Source organism: Leptidea sinapis, chromosome 7 (assembly GCF_905404315.1).
Source record: "Leptidea sinapis chromosome 7, ilLepSina1.1, whole genome shotgun sequence".
Classification (NCBI taxonomy): domain Eukaryota; kingdom Metazoa; phylum Arthropoda; class Insecta; order Lepidoptera; family Pieridae; genus Leptidea; species Leptidea sinapis.
The window spans coordinates 15549234-15564142 of NC_066271.1; the positions used below are offsets into that span (position 1 = coordinate 15549234).

Below are 14909 nucleotides of genomic sequence, written 5' to 3' on the forward strand. Positions count from 1 at the left end.
TGATACTTACTTTTGAAGGCCAGTGTATGTAAAATTTTAATGGGACCAAATGGCATCTATTCTGCATCGAAAATTACGTAAATCGCATCATAAATCTCAGAGTAATCAGTGTACATACATAAAAAAATACAATATAAATCGAATTGATAACCTCCTCCGTTTCGAAGTCGGTTAAAATTGAATGTCCTACGCTTTTGAGTTTATGTGACATCAATAATCAATATTCCTCATCGACCTCCTCGTAAGGCAACTGCGTTGTTTAAAATCCCACTCCGCAGAACTAGGCTTGGAATGGTTTCAGGAATACAGAGACCATTCTGTCCAACCGCGACATCCGCGGACCGGAGAGTGCCCAGTTAATCGGTGGCGTCGCGCAAACACATTCGTCTTTGACATGTTAATATTAAATCCAGTTAAATATTACAATTTGAAAATTCGAAGTGCGTGGTGATATATAATTTTTAATTCTGTGAATATATTCGCTGGACCCCGTATCGATTCATTAGAAGTTTTTGTTAATATGTGCGCCATTACAGAACGACAATGATTTCGTATCGATTTTGTTAAGTTATTAAATTGCGTAAGTTGTGCTAGAAAGATCTTTCAAGTATAGGTACCTAACTGCTAGCTAAGTGACTTAACAGTGTTTACTTACTAATCAATAATTTGTTATTTTCGAATTTTAACTGCATTAAGTACTTTTGATAACTGATAAAATATGTGTTACGGTTGAAAGTAAAGTTTGTGAGAACGTTCGCTTTTGTAGACATTTTTCTAGTCATCAATTTAAATTGTTCTTAACATTCTCATTTTCGATATTAAAGCTCTTTAAATATAAAGACTAGATTAATCTCCAAACAAAAAACTCTTGTCGTAATTCGATTTATTGATTTTATAATTTATTTATTTGTTTATTTATTCATAAAGGCTTACCAACTAAATACAATTTATTAACTTATGCACTAATAATTAAACAAATATAACAAAATAGTTTAAATGTACTTAAATTATAGGTAGGTACAACGTTACTATACGATATAGGTACATGTGATATTTTAAAATTAAGAAAATTTGAAAAGAAGATATCAATGTTTTCATCTATATTAAACATACTATTATATAATTGTAATATTAACTGTAGAGGAGAGTTTAAGCCATAATCACTGTGGTGGAATTTAATGTGCATTGGGGAAAAAGTACTAAGCAAGTAATAATCATGAAAACATAGCTGTTGGAGGTGAATATATTTTACAAGGACAAGCAATATCTATAATTAATAGAATAGGGTATGTTATTATGCTGCAGTAAATCTAAAATAAAACATTGCAACCTATTTATAAGGTGTTGTGTCAACTTTTACTTTTGATGGATCACTTATTTACTTATTTATTTAATAACTAGCTGACCCGGCAAACGTTGTTTTGCCATATAAATTGTATTGATCTTGTGCTTACTAGTTGATCAGAGATGGCGCTAGTTGTTCACACTTCTTTTATATTTTGTATAATTCACACTATAGTTGTATAAATTATAGCCTATTTGTTATTCTGGTGTGTAAGCTATATTATTGTAAAGTTTCATCAAAATCTATTCAGTAGATTTTGTGTTAAAGAAGTTCAAACATATATCCAGACATACAAACTTTCACATTTATAATATTAGTAGGATAAGTACAACCACATTACACATATTATCCTTACAAACTTGTTTTATATGTTACAGGTTATTGTATGTGATGAGCGCAATTGGACGTACTTCCTGAAAAACGTTCCAAGCCACAAACATCACATTTTAAGGAATTCGTGTTTAAAGTTTAATAAATATTAGTGTATTCCATACATGTGCGTTGGGCTAATAAGTCATGATGTCATTTAAAGAGTGACAGTAGAGCTGCCATTTTTTGTCAGTCCGTTAATATAAATGACGTGACCAGTTTTGTGTTCTTAAGGCGACACTAAATGCCAGAGACCTTGAGCGATATGAGTTCACGGCTGCCGGCCCGCCATCTATGTAACAAAGCCAATATTTTCAAAATTCTTGCGGGGAAAACAGTTTATATGCTTACAATCCTCGTTATTCACTTCTAATGTGAATAAATGAACCTACACAAAAAAGTGCAAGCTTTAAGAATAACTTTTCTGAGAGAAGTACCAAAAAAATGCGTCACGCCATGCCAAAAAACTTGTTTAACTTCAAAGAAATGTGGTAGTTCAAAAAGGCTCGGCAGTGTTAACTATAACCAACAGCAAGCATTAGCAACCTACAAATAAGACTTAAGGATATGTGTAACAGGATTAAGTAGTGTTAATAGCTCGAAATGCTATAGTTTCACCACAAAGCATGTCTAAAAACACCATGTTTGCGCGTTTTCTGCTTCCTCTTCGCCTCAACTCAATTTCGACATGATTGTGGCTTGGAACGTTTTTCTGGAATTGCGTCCAATTACGGTGTACTTAACTTTGCCACATAAGTATGAGATAATAATAATTCTTAATGATTTTAAATTTGTAAGTAATTAATAACAATAATATAACTAAATTTTGAAATGCTCCCAAATCTTTTTCTTAAAACTATAATGAGTCATGAGACACGTCCAACTCGATGTGGCCATTTATAAAATAATATTCCTCATGCCCTTAACAGGAGACTGTAAGCCTAGATTTGATCTACAGGGCGGGTTATAGAATATTTGGGATAATTTAGCTCTCAGATACAGTAAGGGACCTTAAGTGCAACGCGACTGAGCAATTTACTTTATGGTTAATAGTTTTGTAAAAAATAATAGGTCATAAATCAATCTCCTGTCTCTAAGTTTGACCATGTTAAAATAGTTATTAAATATATACCATCACTTAACATGGTTTTAATATGAACTTATAAATGTAGTTTGTCATGTAGCGGAACATGTTTAATTGCAAATAAAATAAAAATGAGCAGGTACGTACTTGGTGCAAAAGGTGATATAACTGCTATTAATATTATATCGAAACTTGTTGGTCGGGATGCCGCGACAGTAAATTGTTGCAATATTTATAATCACTTGCTGAAAGACTTAATTGTGATTAATACCTTAATACTTCACCAACACTAAAAATTCTTATACTATCTAATATATGTAGGCACCTGAACGTTCAAATAATTTCAAATTTAAAAATTGCGAAGGACCGATCTGAAAAATGAGACAGTTCGGATCCGGCTAAGTACAGAACTATTGCTAATTATCTCTCTGCTTTCCAAAATAATGGAAGGCATGATTAACCGCCTGCTCTTGGTATAACAAAACTTTAGCATGGTCGGTCAACGGGCCATCGTCTGGTATACCTAACACACAGATGGGCGGCGCCTATCGAAAGCAAGGGAGAAGGTCTGGCAGTGGGAGTAGTAAAGGCATAAAAACGCATTAAAGGCCTTCATTTTCTCAAAATTGATTCCTTTAGAATTATTTTTGTTGCCATTTCTAATATACTAGATGCTACTACCGCTTTGGAAACAAATAGCGCTCTGAGACAGAAGAAGTGGCTCAAGAAACTCTCTCAGCATTGTTTTTGGCGCTTTTTTTAATAAAATAAACAACAATATTGTGCTGTCATTGTTATTGCTATAAATTAATCATAATCTAGTCCCAGGCTGTCCGATCATATAGATATTGAGCTGTGGAGTAGTAGGATTTACGACAGAGCCATTTTTAATAAAACATTTAAATTTATTTATAGATAAAGCCTAAAGAGTGGCTGGGACTTTATTATAAATGTGTATACATTTAACCATAAAGCTATTATGTATCTTATGAAGCCTACTAGAATTAGTTATAAGCAATCCCTTATCTTATGTAAATGATAAGCAATCCCTTATCTTATGTAAATGATATGTTGGACGCCTTTTATTTATAGAATAGGAGGACAAACGAGCGTACGGGTCACCTGGTGTTAAGTGATCACCGCCGTCCACATTCTCTTCAATCACCAGAGGAATCACAAGAGCGTTGCCGGCCTTTAAGGAAGGTGTACGCGCTTTTTTTGAGGGTACCCATGTCGTATCGTCCCGGAAACACCGCACAAGGAAGCTCAATCCACAGCTTTGTAGTACGTGGAAAAAAGCTCCTTAAAAAACCGCAGTGTGGAGGACCGCCACACATCCAGATGGTGGGGATGATATCCTAACTTGTGACATGTCGTGCGAAGGTGGAATTCGGCGGCAGGAATCAAGTTAAACAGCTCAGTGATAAATGCGGTAGAAAACAAACAATGAAGCGACGTCTCTACGCAACGCCAAGTGATCCAGCCGTTCACAGAGCACTGGGTCCCCGACAATTCGAGCTGCTCTACGTTGCACGCGGCGCAATGGGTCGAGCTGATACTGGGGTGCGCCAGACCAGAGATGACAGCATTACTTCATGTGTGGCCGGACCTTCGCTTTGTAGAGCGCTAGAATGTCGACCTGCTTGAAGTATTGCCGTGCTCTATTGATGACGCCCAGCTTCTTCGAAGCCAATTTGGCTTTGCCCTCCAGATGGCCACGAAATTGGCAATCGCTCGAGATTTCGAGACCCAGTATTCCTTCAACATACATTGCTATGCAGAGCCTGAGGGCGGTCGCTCCATTCCCAATATGTGGTATCATTAAAAAAATCATTTATGTTATATTAACCTTTACCACACAGACTTTTTTAATAATTATTTTGAATATTATAATACATTTTCTGGAATCTTGTTGTAAAAGCATATACATCGCCCCACAGAAGACTTACTAACTCGACTTAGCCGACTAGTAGGCATTATTATTTTATGTCATCCCCCACCATCTGAACGTGTGGCGTTCCTCCACAGTGCGGTTTTCAAGGAACTTTTTAGTCCAGGTACAACCAGGCTGTGGAATATCCGGTGTTTCCTGCATGATTAGATAAATGGGTGTATAGGCGCGTGACACCTTCCGTAAAAGCCGGCAACAGTCCTGTGACTTCTCTGTAGTTGCACGAGAATATGGGCGGCCGCGATCATTTAACACCAGGTGACGCGTACTCGTTTGTAGTCCTCATAAAAAAGGGGTAATGAACCTTTAAAATATAATAATTAAGTGGTAAGGTAAAGGAAAGTTAATACGCAAATAATATTCCCATTTCGCACCTTCATAATAGTATACAATGGTGTTAAATTATTATAATAATGGGCTTAGGTATATGATATTGCTAGCATTATTACTAGCATGCAAATATTTAACTAAATACAATTTAAATCAGAATTTCTTATTCATGAATCCCTTAACACTATAAAAATTATTATATTAGCCAACTACATAGCTTATTCAATAATTTAGACTTTAAATTTTTAATGGTTACTCGGTAACTTATTATAAACACGAACACAATTACATACACAACTTTTATTATTATACTTAGTAACTTTGGGAACATCATCGAGTCGTTGATCATATCTTCTTTGATATTTTATTGTACACCAACGTACATACGCATTCAATGACACCGAACATCCGTGTAGAGAGCTTAGTTATCTATCTATATATATAAAAATGAATTGCTGTAAGCTGTAAGTCTCGCTAAAACTCGAGAACGACTGGACTGATTTGACTAATTTTAGTCTTGAATTACTTGTGGAAAGGAAGCCCAGGGAAGGTTTAAAAGGTGTATAAATAGGAAAATGCTGCTAAATTAAATAAACACAACATATTTGTTTTTCCTTTGATGTGTCCATACATAATTTCTATGAGAGAATTTATTGACGCACGGTTTGACAGTTCTGCTGTGAAACAATTTCATTACGACAGCAGGGTGCATATTTTACGAAGTAATTTTTGATGTACTGATATAATATTGACAAATTCATATAAAAACATAATTTTATTTATTATATACAGAACAACGTCTGTCGGGTCAGCTAGTAATAAATAAAAATTTGATTGCAAACAAAAATAATTTTAAGCATTTAAATAGCTTGTTTAATGGCAGTAAAATAATTTACATTTCTGACATTTAAAGCATGAAAACGTAAATTGTGTACAAAGAACTTTAATATTATGAACATATTGCATACGTTTCCTTGTCATTTGCGAATCCGATTCGGGTTTTTAATCGTAGATTGAAACGAAGCGATAATGCGCCAGTTTTGGTTGAAACTAGTTTTCGTCCTGTTTTATAAACAAACACTGATGTTATGTCTGGTGATTTTTAACAGAGAATTTTACTCTCGGTTAATAACATTTAATCAATAAATATCTATGTGTGATCGTAACCCGTATTGATTTTATACCATTAGCGACAATTTACGGATATGTAACAGAGGTGTCACTCTAAGGCTATTCCCATACGAAATTACTTCTACAGACAGAATAACTTTCAAATTTATAATATCATTATAGAATAATATATTTTACCAAACTAAGAGACCAATTTCTGCTTCCAAATGTAGAAACAACTGTCATCCCTTAGGGAATGTCACGTACTACTTGCAACACTCCTCGATTTTACCCATCTTCGTCTTCAGTTTGGGAGCCATTTCCATTGCCATCCCTCAGGGTATGTCATGTACTAATTTTCAACACTCTTCGATATTATCTATCTTCGTCTTCAGTTTGGGAGCCATTTCCATTGCCATCCCTCAGGGAATGTCATCTACTATTTGCAACACTCCTCGATGTTACCCATCTTCGTCTTCAGTTTGGGAGCCATTTGCATTGTCATCCCTCAGTGAATGTCATGTACTAATTGCAACACTCCTCGATATTATCTATCTTCGTCTTCAGTTTGGGAGCCATTTGCATTTGAGAATCCAATACAAATATATGTGTATCGTCTAAATTATTCAAATTTAAACAAATTCTATTAATAGTCTGTTGCTAGGCATAAAGTGTGACCTAAGTAAGAGTTATCAGCAAAACAGTTCTCGATGATAAACCTCTAGCACTGTCGGAAATTGTTTACAATGAGCCCTTGTGACATAATGACGAAAGCAATGACCCGTGCAGCAACAACGAGAGAATTGTTCCGACATTAATTATAATGTTCACATGTCTGCTTATCTTTGAGACGAGTTTTGTCCCGCGACTCTTGTCTGAACGGACTTCCAAACCAGGTCGTCGGTGTCATTTAAATTCAAAAATATTTTATACTTATAATTCAAAGAATTACACTAATGAATTTCAATGTTATACAATTTATTTGTTTATTACCATGACCAATACAATAATCACTAACTAATTACATTAAATATTATTCTAAAAAATCAGTGTTATTGCACTAACAGGCGACGACCACATACAAATATTACATACCTATGCATAATTTTTTAATTTTAATTGTGTAACATAAGAACTAATACTGTGTAATACAGTTATATGATTATTCTCTATAAAGTGAAAAATAATTAAAATGAACAAAACTTATTTTACTTACGGCAGAACTAAAATATTACATTAAATTCATTATTTTTTGTTGAACAGCAAACTTTAAAATTAACTTTTTGCCAAATCGAGATAAACCGTTTTTTACCCTAAAACACCCCCCCTTTTCCACTTCCCGACCTCAGATAGCCCGTAATTTATTTTTCCCTTAATTTTTGTTATATTTTCGTCCTTTACCAATGGGTTTCATCCTACTGTAATTTTTTTTGGTTTCAAAAATTATCGACCCTGGTCTAATATTCCTGTCTAACAACATAATATTATCAATGTCCAAAGTTTATACCGAAAAGCAGAGAACTAATTATTAAAAATGTCTATACTGCGATCAAGTTTCAGAAGGCTATTGTGCGAATAGTTCTATAAAGAGTACGAAAGTACCTAGGTTAGACTTTGCATTATTTGTTAAAAATTTATCGTGTCTGCTGATTCTCGGGAGTCTCATGGGAGCAGATACATTAAAACGAGAGAATTTCGAGGCAGTCAATTCCACCCTTAACAATTTTATAGTTTTTAGTAGACAGTGTGTGCATCTAAAAATATCGCAAGCATTCGGAATATTTTTCTAATGTATTTTCTTTGTGTTACTATTTACCATCACTTTGGGCGTTGGGGTAGTAAGGCCCTCGAATAGCGACCACGTACCGGAAGACGTAGTGTTGGTAGGCCCCCCACAAGATGGACCGGCGATCTGGTCAAGATCGCTGGAATAGGTTGGATGAGGGCAGCGCAGTACCGATTGTCATGGCAATCTTTGGGGGAGGCCTTTGTCCAGATCTTTGGAAAGTCATGCAACTCGATCCAAGTTGAAAACTTAATAAAGATAAGTTGAATAATACTATTTTATTTATTTATTTATTTATTTCATTAATTAATAAAATTTACAATGTACATATATATTATCACTATAATTTTGTATAAAATACTCTGGTAACTTTGATCCAGGTCTTCTGATCCATTGCAAACACGAACAGAGTAACTATTCAATGGATCAAAGGACACCAACTCACTGGCATTGATACTACAAACGAACTAGCCAAAGCGGATCTGAGGCTTTAGTATATGGACCGGAAGGACTGCTACCAATACCTCAAGCCCAAATAAAAAAAGCGGTAGAAGCGTATCCAACAGAACGGAGAAGCTGTGAAGGATGTAGGCAAACAAAGAATGAAGTTCCGGCGTCAAAGAGGTTTGAATGCAACCTGATAAGACTACACAGGGATAGAATACGTAAAATTTTAATCCCCGGCTACTGTCCCTTAAAACTGTTAAACAAGCATTGTTTTTAAGTGAAAAATATATCGTATTATTAACCTCGCCTTTATAATCACACGCCGTCTCATTATATCATGTCCGTGCAGTGCAATCCGCAATAATAACATAGAAGCATAATGTATAAGTCATATTTTTTAAATAAAATAGCGTAAAATATGTAATTTTTTCATACAGCTCGTTCGGAAGGCAGATTTCCTTAGACAAGAACGAGCAAGAAACTCTAAAGTTGCTCTTTTCAAAACAGAATGGTATTACAGGTTATATTCAAGTTAATTTTACAAAGCATGTCAATTACAATATGTATATGCAAAGTGATGCAAAATATACAAACGTCAATTACTAAATGCCTTACATGAGTAAGTCAAGAAAGCGTTTCTCAAAAAACTACGTCTCATGACCTGAGCATGTCATTAAGTATATACATTAGTGCATAATTCATTATTCACCTTAACCTTACTTATCAAGTGGAGCTGAGTTCTTCAGATACATTCCTGACATCATTCTACCGCGGATCGTTCAATTGACAGCTAGCGCCGCGGTAGTACGCAACCGCGATAGACATAAAATCGTAATAAATATAAACTAAATTGAGTTAGCAATAACAGACGATCTTTCTAATCTCCTTTTTATATGTATTTGAAAAGCAATAAGTGTTTGAAGCATAACATGAAACCGAATATTTAACATGGGCAATACGAACAGTTCGCTGAGCTTGTGCTCAAAGTGTTACCGGTATGTTGTGGCACGGATTAAGATGTGGAGGTCTGTCCGCAAGGGTATGTTCGACCTCCGCGTGTGGCCTGGCGTTGAGGGCAGTGAGAAAACCCCAGGGAAGGCCCCGGATAGAGGAAAGGAGCAGATGCAGCGACTGGCAAAGCTGGCCAAAAAGCACCGGAATGGACATATGCCTAAGGTATGCTATACTAATCTTATATCTTTAAACGAGCAATTCTTGTATTTAAATATATAATCTGAATCTCGGAAACGACCAACGATTTTAATGAATTTTAGCATACAGGTAGTTTCGGGGGCGAGAAATCGATCTAGTTAGGTTTCGTGTTTATAAAATCTAGTTTTATTCGTGTTTTATTGAGAAGCTCCTACAATAACATTAGAATTCAAAGGTAAATTTCGCCACTATATACAAGACTATAATAGCTCAGATGGGACGCTGGGTGATCCGGAAAGCAGAATTTTTTTTTGTTCAAGTTTTGTACCTTCTTAAAAAGGCTGAAGGCTAATTTAACTTTAAGCGTGACCACATGGTTCGATTTTAGTTGAGCAATGTTTCTCACTTAACAATTTTTTTATAATTAATTCATATGAACTCGTACAAAGCAAAGGGTTGAATTAAAATCGATTCAACAATGGTTGCTGAAATGGAGAAAAGTAAATGAGATGTTTTAATAGTAGAACTAAGAGATATATCTTTGTAATGGTATTTTGAGAACACGTAACAAATAACCAAAACACAAAACATTAGCTCCCTTATTCATAATAGTCTGCTAACTTAAAGCATTGCTAATTCACACTCTGTCTTCTACCGACCTAAGTCAGAATGAGAAAAAACACTCCTTAGCGGCTGTTTAAAGTTAGCGGACCATTATGAATAAGGGGGTAGATTACCACCACCATTATAAGAGCATTAGGTATATTCCTCACGCCTATGCGTGTAACATATATATTTAGTTCAAATATTATTATTTTTAATCTTTATTATTATTTATTTTATATTAATAGTTTTTTTTCATATTAAATTTTTGCTGAATAATATATATTAAATAAACAAAACTGCAATAAATGCGCGCGAAATATAAAACATCGAAACGCAATGCTATTGGTTGAAGTGCAGTGTGACGTCAAAGTCTAGATAAACTTAATCACTGGTATGGTTCGTAGAGTTTTATTTCAGTGGTCATCGATATATTACATTATATGTTGGTTTTTTATTATTGAATGTTCTGTATAATTATTATTTACAATGACTGAGAGTGGATTTGTTGGAGAACAATCAGATAATCTTCCAAAAATAGACTCGTTCATGATCCTATGTATTTGATGACGCGCCAGATTGTATATCTACTGAATTTAAAAGTTATTAAATTAAATTTTAAGTTTTTTCAATTAATATATTCTCAAATTAATTTGTGAAACTAAACATAATCTTTAAATGCAGAAAATATAATTTAATTGGAATTACATTATCCTTTATTTTTTTCGGTTATTAAAGATCTCAACGAGAATCAAATGATAATCATATCAATTAAATATAATATATATAATATGACATTTAAAGTTAAAAACTGAATAAAAGATAACCATAAAATATTAATTAAAGTCATTTCAAAATTGGTACATTTAATATATACCCCAACTATAAATACCCAAGTTGTTGGAGATACTTTATCTCTTCTCATTGATTTTTTTGTATGGAAGAGAGGAGAACGAGCGTACAGGTCACCTGATGTTAAGTGATCACCGTCACCCACATTCTCCTGCAATACCAGAGGAATCACAAGGTCGTTGCCGGCCATTTAAAAAAGTGAACGCGTATTTTTTGAAGGTACACATATCGTATCGTCACGGGAACACCACACAGGGAAGCTCATTTTACAGTTTTGTTGTACGTGGAAGAAAGTTCCTTGAAATCTGTACTGTGGAGGAAGGCCAGACGAACGTGCCAGAATCAAACAGTTCTTCGGAATACTCCCTGTGATAAATGCAGTAGATCACAAAATGAAGCGACGTCCCTACCCAACACCAAGTTCACAGAGCACTGCGTCCCCAACAATTTAAGCAGCTCTGCGCGTGCAAACGCAGTTTAATGGGTACACCACGGTGAAATCAAGCATTTATTTATGAATATGGATGTTTGTAATGGGTACACCACGGTGAAATCAAGCATTTATATGATGAATATGGATGTTTGTTTCCGAGTCATGGATGTTTAAATGTATTTATGTATGTTTAAGTAGGTATATTATATTAAATATATCGTTGTCGTGCAACCCATAACACAGGCCTAATTTGGGGCAATAATTTGTGTAAAAAGTGTGTCAATGTATAAAAAAATATATTGCCATAATCAAATTATAGAACTAAATCTATTCAGCTATATAACGAATTGCTCACCTGGTGTTCATTCCGTTCAGCTCAGATGCTTCATGAGTCTAGTGTCTAGTTTGGATGCTTACGGACGTGCAAACAGTCGCGCCACCGTGGTGTCCCGGTGATATATATCCTTAAATGACATATAAAGTTATAGTACACCAGCGCTAACTACACATGTATTTGCTGGATACTTCTAATTCGACAAAACTTACCCTCACGTAGTAATGCAGGAGAATAGTAGGTATCTAATGTATTTTCTGCCAATATCCCTCGTGAGTGCTTTTTTTTATGGAACAGGAGGAAAAACGAGCGTACGGGTCGCCTGGTGCTAAGTGATCAACGCCGCCCACATTCTCTTGCAACACCAGAGGAATCAAAGGAGCGTTGCCGACCTTTAAGGAAGGTGTACGCGCTTCTTGTGAAGGTACCCATGTCGTATCGTCCCGTTAATACCACATACGGAAACTCATTCCACAGGTTTGTAGTGCGTGGAAGAAAGCTCCTTGAAAACCGCACTGTGGAGGACCGCCACACATCCAGACGGTGTTGTGATATCCTAACTTGTGGCGTGTCGTGCGAAGGTGAAATTCGGCGGCAGGAATCAAGTTAAACAGCTCTTCGGAACACTCCCCGTGATAGACGCAGTGGAAGACAAACGCTACGTCCTGTTTCACTTTTTTAGATCTTAATGATATATGATGGAGTTGATGAGCTAAAAGAATAACAATAATTTTCAGGTAGATTGGCTGGACAGGCTGACGTTTAGAGAGATAGAGATGATAAATGAGAAGGAGAAACGGAGCTCCAACTACATGTACCTCATGATAGAGTTCCCCACCGTGCAGATCGACGGAATCAGTGTGAGATTCTTGTTGTACAAAAGTATATGTTGTTTTTTAATGAAAATAAGGGTCGAGACGAGCAGGAAGTTAATGGTACTTGATATGCCCTGCCCATTACAATGAAGTGCCGCTTAAGATTCTTGAAATATCCAAAAATTCTGAGCGGCACTACAACTGCGCTCGTCTCCTTGAGACATAAGATGTCAAGTCTCATTTGCCCAGTAATTTCACTAGCTAGTAAATAGGCGCCGTCGTGGTACCCATAATCTAGCCGGCATCCTGTGCAAAGGAACCTCCCACTTGGTAAATTTAATTTATAATGTGACGCAGCATGCGGTGGTCTACTACGAGCAAGATGGTGACGAGATGTTCCAGTTCAGAGCTCAGGGGGAGGTGGTCACCGTACCGGACTACGAGATCATGCAGGTCATTATGTTAATATGCCTCCCACAGCTTGTCCAACTCCATTTACTCCAGGCCCTTTCATACTGTTCCCTAGCTTCTTCACATGTTATCATGTCATCTTGAACTTTAGCTCTACATTATTCCCTAATTACCAGGGGCGTGGATACCATGTAGGCGATTAGGCAGTGTCTACCTCATTAAAAACCTACATAAATATAGTGTTAATGTTGATTTTGTTTAATTTGGTTCCGTTATTCTATAACCACTTTTTAATTGAACACACACTCCTAAAATTTTCCTTTCGCCACAAATCAAATCAAAATCACTTTATTCATGTAGGTCACGGAAATGACACTCATGAATGTCAAACATAATTTTTTTCTTATCTAATCTACCGCTACTTCGAAAAGGGTTGAGCTAATGTGAAGAAGTAGAAAGAAACTCATTGCCACTCTTTTATATTATGATTTACATTTTCTTCGATTTACAAATCATTTCATTTATAATATAATATGTAAAGTGATGATACAAACATACTCAAACTAGGGCTTCCAATCCGGCGATATAGCCTGCAGCAGAAAATGCCCTTTCTGCTTCCACACTTGTGGAACAAACCCTTAAAAGGATGTATCATTAAACTTAGTTAATAACTTGAATTATTAAGAATAATATTTCACGCAGATTAACCTATTTTGCGGAATCCAGCAAATACCGAGTTCCCGCGGAATTGAAAATTCGTAGTCCCGCAAATGCCGAGATTGAATACAGGCCGCGGGATTGGAAGCCCTAACTCAAACGTCAAATAGTCAATCAATGCCTTACAAGAGTAAGCCAACCACATACTAAATACCAGGTAGACAGTCTCCATTTTGTTTATTCGATATACAAATTCAGTATTTAGACCTCCCCTATTTAAACCTAGTACTGTTGGACTAAAGCTCAACTACAACTAGTTAGATCTACAGTTCAGTTCAGTACAGTACCTTGCTAGAATACTAATGCACGCCCCTCATTGTCTGCTCTAATTATTATTTTATCTACACCCATGCTTTAAATCCTCTATTAAAGACTCTAAAACAGTTAGCTTATTGCTAACATAAAAACACCCGAAGTCCTAATAACCATTACACCATCCAAACGAGTGTTGTAATGAAATTCAGTACAACATTACAACACTCGTTTTGATGATGTAATGGTTACTAGGACTGGCTTTTTTAATATTAGCAGTAAGCAATCTGTTTTAGAATCATTTATAGAGGATTCATATTATGGGTGTAGATAAAGTCTTGTATGCAACTATTGATAATTAGGTATTAAAACACTCATGTGATACTATTATCCCACATTCGTGTTTTAATACCCCTTATTGCACAACAGTTGCATAAATAACTATTACTACACCCAACATTCAGTTAACTTAGTACCGAGTAACCGTAAGAACCAACATGCCTCTTTGAACTGCTAAATGTGTCTTTTTGGAGACATTTTGGCGGACCCGTGCATTACTGTGTACTCTTATGGCCGTTCCCAATATACTATTTACAGATAGAGATAAATTACTAACTTCTACTGTCAGTAATTGCCTGTCAATAATCTGAAGCCGTCCGATAATATATACCCGATAAGTCATTATTATTGCCTTACATTGGGACGCGTGAATTGCAATTTCCATACAAACTTCTATCGCTGTTAAGCTATACGTACTCCCATTGACAGCGTGTACAGATAAGGTGAGTTACCGTCGTTAAGTTGATTGCGACAGAAAAGTCAACCATAGTGACGATTTTTATCTCAAGTAGGCCACAAGCGGAGATAGACTGAATATTGGAAACGGCGTTAAAATCCCACTTTTATAGTTAAAACTTA

The 14909-nt window shown here is 35.7% G+C and overlaps 1 protein-coding gene across 4 annotated transcripts in view; it reads left to right on the forward strand.

The window, feature by feature from the left end:
* The window catches only part of LOC126965278 (phosphatidylinositol 3-kinase catalytic subunit type 3), a 49686-nt gene that overhangs the window by 9303 nt on the left and 25474 nt on the right, over positions 1 to 14909 (forward strand). For 2 of the 4 annotated variants that reach the window (XM_050808784.1, XM_050808782.1), the window contains exons 4-6: positions 9461 to 9598; positions 12534 to 12656; positions 12969 to 13064. In XM_050808784.1, the coding sequence (XP_050664741.1) occupies positions 9461 to 9598; positions 12534 to 12656; positions 12969 to 13064 (357 nt within the window). Of the gene's footprint in view, positions 1 to 224; positions 581 to 8359; positions 8600 to 9329; positions 9599 to 12533; positions 12657 to 12968; positions 13065 to 14909 lie in introns of those variants that run through there. The other 2 variants (XM_050808785.1, XM_050808786.1) reach the window with 2 other exon arrangements.